Source organism: Wasmannia auropunctata, unplaced genomic scaffold, assembly GCF_000956235.1.
Source record: "Wasmannia auropunctata unplaced genomic scaffold, wasmannia.A_1.0 LD325991.1, whole genome shotgun sequence".
Classification (NCBI taxonomy): domain Eukaryota; kingdom Metazoa; phylum Arthropoda; class Insecta; order Hymenoptera; family Formicidae; genus Wasmannia; species Wasmannia auropunctata.
In genome coordinates this window covers 1,232-4,268 of record NW_012036899.1, presented here as the reverse complement: position 1 = coordinate 4,268, position 3,037 = coordinate 1,232, and the positions used below count along the sequence as shown (strand labels likewise).

Below are 3,037 nucleotides of genomic sequence, written 5' to 3'. Positions count from 1 at the left end.
TTTTTAGTTTTATTTTTTCGGTTCTGCATTTAATTATTTTGCGATCTGACGTTGTAGTTGCAGTTGTTTTCTTTACAAATGCTACATAGGGAAAATATTTTTTCGGCGAAAGGTCTTAATATTGATGCAACACTTCTTACCATGGTAAGTAATGAATTATTTGTTTTAAATATTAAAAAAATATTAAATATCTATTATATTTATTATGTTTTAAACATTAAAGTATCTATTATACAGTTTTGTGTTTTACTTTTAGATAGTGGGTAATATTACCACATACCTAATAATCTTGATACAATTTTTAAACATATCTCATTCTTGCGACAGGAAAACAGAAATCAATATTAAGTAATAATTAAAATATGTTTGTATAAAAATGTGTTAGATACTAGAAATACCATTTCTTGTCAGTGCTAATAGTACACAATCACGCGATGTTTTATATAGAAATGCTATTACACAAATAACAAAGACTTGTGCATACTACATATAAGTTAGTTATCATACTTAAATGTATATTAGTTTTTTATTTATTTTCATGTATCACTTGAGCTAATAATTACGTTTCAAGTCCGAACATTTAATCGGCGCGCAGTCTAACGACTGTACAGGGATTTCAGAAAAATTCATATAGAATTTATTAGGCATCTAAGATCCAGCCGTGACCGTAAAGGCGCTCTCGAAGTTAGTTGTGTTATAAATAATATACTTTAATAGAACTTTAGATACTACAGACACATCATAAACTGATCATTAATAATGTATAATGTCTTAGATATCACTGATTCATGTGAATATTGTAGAGTCTCTTTCCTATTTTATATGTGCACATATAATATGATGAATCATTTCACAATATTTGTATTAATCTATCTTAAGGGTGGACACTATGGCGATCGAAGAATGCCATGGTTACTTTATGACTAACAAATGGTTTCTTAGCTTTGTCTCTTTGACACAACACTTGCTCGCAGTTTGAAGTTTAAAATCATCGAGTATGGATAGTACATAGAGACCACGTATATAAATTTACATATTCCTTGCAAAGAGACCGACTTGAAAATTACACATAGAAAAGAACCTTTTGCAATTATATCTGCTAAAGTGTATATAAATAACAATGTAAATTGTCCATCATAATATACATTGTTATTCTCCTACGGATTTCTGCTAATCGCGTTTAACTCAAAAAACTAAGGAAAAGCAAAATGCGGAAAAGGTGGTGGTTGTGTCATGCTACGAACTTCCAATCTTTAATGTATCCCTGTTTCATCGTTTGCCGTGTTCTAGGACTATTTTCATACAAGATCAACACTTCGACCTTCGAAACTTCCAAACCGCGCTACATTCTGTCATCCATCGTTATCAGCGTTTTCAGCGTTATAAATTTAGTACTCATTCACGACATTGTTACTTCGAAAAGAATCTTTGGAGACATAACCTGGGATATACATGCAGTTATTTACTATGCGTTTAGCAATTTCACAGTGATCGTCACGCATGTCTTAAGTGGTCCGCGAATGCGCTTGTTACAGACAATATGGGAGATCTCGTCAAAATTACCCCCGAAGTCGTACCAAAAGATGTCCAGATTTATTCACGTCAAGGACATATTGAGTATTATCTTCAGACTTGTGCAATTATATTTAAATTTTTCAGAAAAAATTCTGGAAAATACGATCAACTTTTTCTTTGTTCTGATTGGGGCCTTGACAGTGTATTTCGCTCTACTGGTATTACAAATAATTATGATGTATATAAATTGTGTTTGTATATTGAAGGCTTGTTTCAAGGAAATCAACGATAATCTGATGCATATGCAATGGCACATGATAAGAAACGATATAGAACCATCTGTCCCCAGGATTATCTATCACACACAGAGCAATAAATTTTTGCTGTTAAAACTTAAAAACCTAAAAAAGAGACATATGATGATTAGCGACACAGTGCAAATGTTGAATGTAATATTTAATTTACAACTCCTTGGTACTATAGTTACAAGTTTTTCAGTTATTACCTTTGAGATGTACTTTTATCTCGTACGCTGGCAAGATGGGATATTTATTAGTTTGGACAGAAATTTTCTTATTAAGGTTTTACCGGCTATTATGTATAATGGTTCGATAATAATGCTACTTGTGTGGGCGTGCGAGACGAGTAAAAATCAGGCTCGAGAGATTCGTACCACCATTCACGATTTATTGAACACCACCAATAATAAGAAAATAAAATACGAGGTATTACAGTTTTTTGTAATTTTGTCAATGTATTTTTCGCAAAATATATATACTAAAGATTTTTAACAATTCAATTTACTAAAGCATGATTATATTTGTAGTTTCATATTTTCGATTTAGTTATATTGCGATCTGACGTTACAGTTGCAGCTTTTTTCTTTACAAATACTACATCGGGAAAATATTTTTGCGGTGAAAGGTCTTAATATTAATGCAACACTTCTTGCAGCGGTAAGTAATCAATTATTTGTTATAAATATTAAAATATACATATTTTTTGTTTTACTTTTAGATGGTGGGTTGTATTACTACGTACCTAATAATCTTGATACAATTTTTACACATGTCGCATTCTTGTGGGAGAAAAACAGGAATCAATAATAATTAAATCATGATTGTACAAAAATGTGTTAGCAACTACTACGGGAAATGCTTTTTTTTCATTGCGAATAATATATATAATCGCGCGAAATTTTATGTTTATATGTATAGAGATGCTATTACATAATGATAAACACTTGTACATGCATACTCTACATACGATCATATTAATGTATATCAGTATCTTATTTGTTTCCATTTGAGATGAAATAAATATAGTTCTGAAAAATTCTAAAATATTATATAATCTGCGCAAAAAGAGAGAATACTAAATTCTGTATCCAACAATTATTATAAACAGATTATTTTTTTTGTTTTTGTTTTAGAGTTACTCATGATAGCAAACTGTATGCATCGCTTAGTCTAACATTCTTATTTTATGCATGTGCACGTCATTTATTATGTTACAATAATTA

The 3,037-nt window shown here is 30.4% G+C and overlaps 1 protein-coding gene across 1 annotated transcript; it reads left to right on the top strand.

Moving 5' to 3' along the window:
• Positions 1–478: 478 nt before the first annotated feature.
• LOC105460230 lies at positions 479–2,697 on the top strand. Its single transcript, XM_011706665.1, has 3 exons — positions 479–2,240; positions 2,385–2,471; positions 2,533–2,697. Exons 1-3 carry the CDS (start codon positions 1,209–1,211, stop codon positions 2,626–2,628), a joined length of 1,215 nt encoding a protein of 404 aa, XP_011704967.1. The 5' UTR covers positions 479–1,208; the 3' UTR covers positions 2,629–2,697.
• The last annotated feature ends 340 nt before the right edge of the window (positions 2,698–3,037 follow it).

Coding starts and splice junctions, on each gene's coding strand:
- LOC105460230 (XM_011706665.1), top strand. CDS start 1,209: ATGCGGAAAAGGTGGTGGTTGTGTCATGCTACGAACTTCCAATCTTTA. Junction 2,241..2,384: donor ATAAGAAAATAAAATACGAG/GTATTACAGTTT, acceptor CTGACGTTACAG/TTGCAGCTTTTTTCTTTACA. Junction 2,472..2,532: donor ATGCAACACTTCTTGCAGCG/GTAAGTAATCAA, acceptor TTTTACTTTTAG/ATGGTGGGTTGTATTACTAC.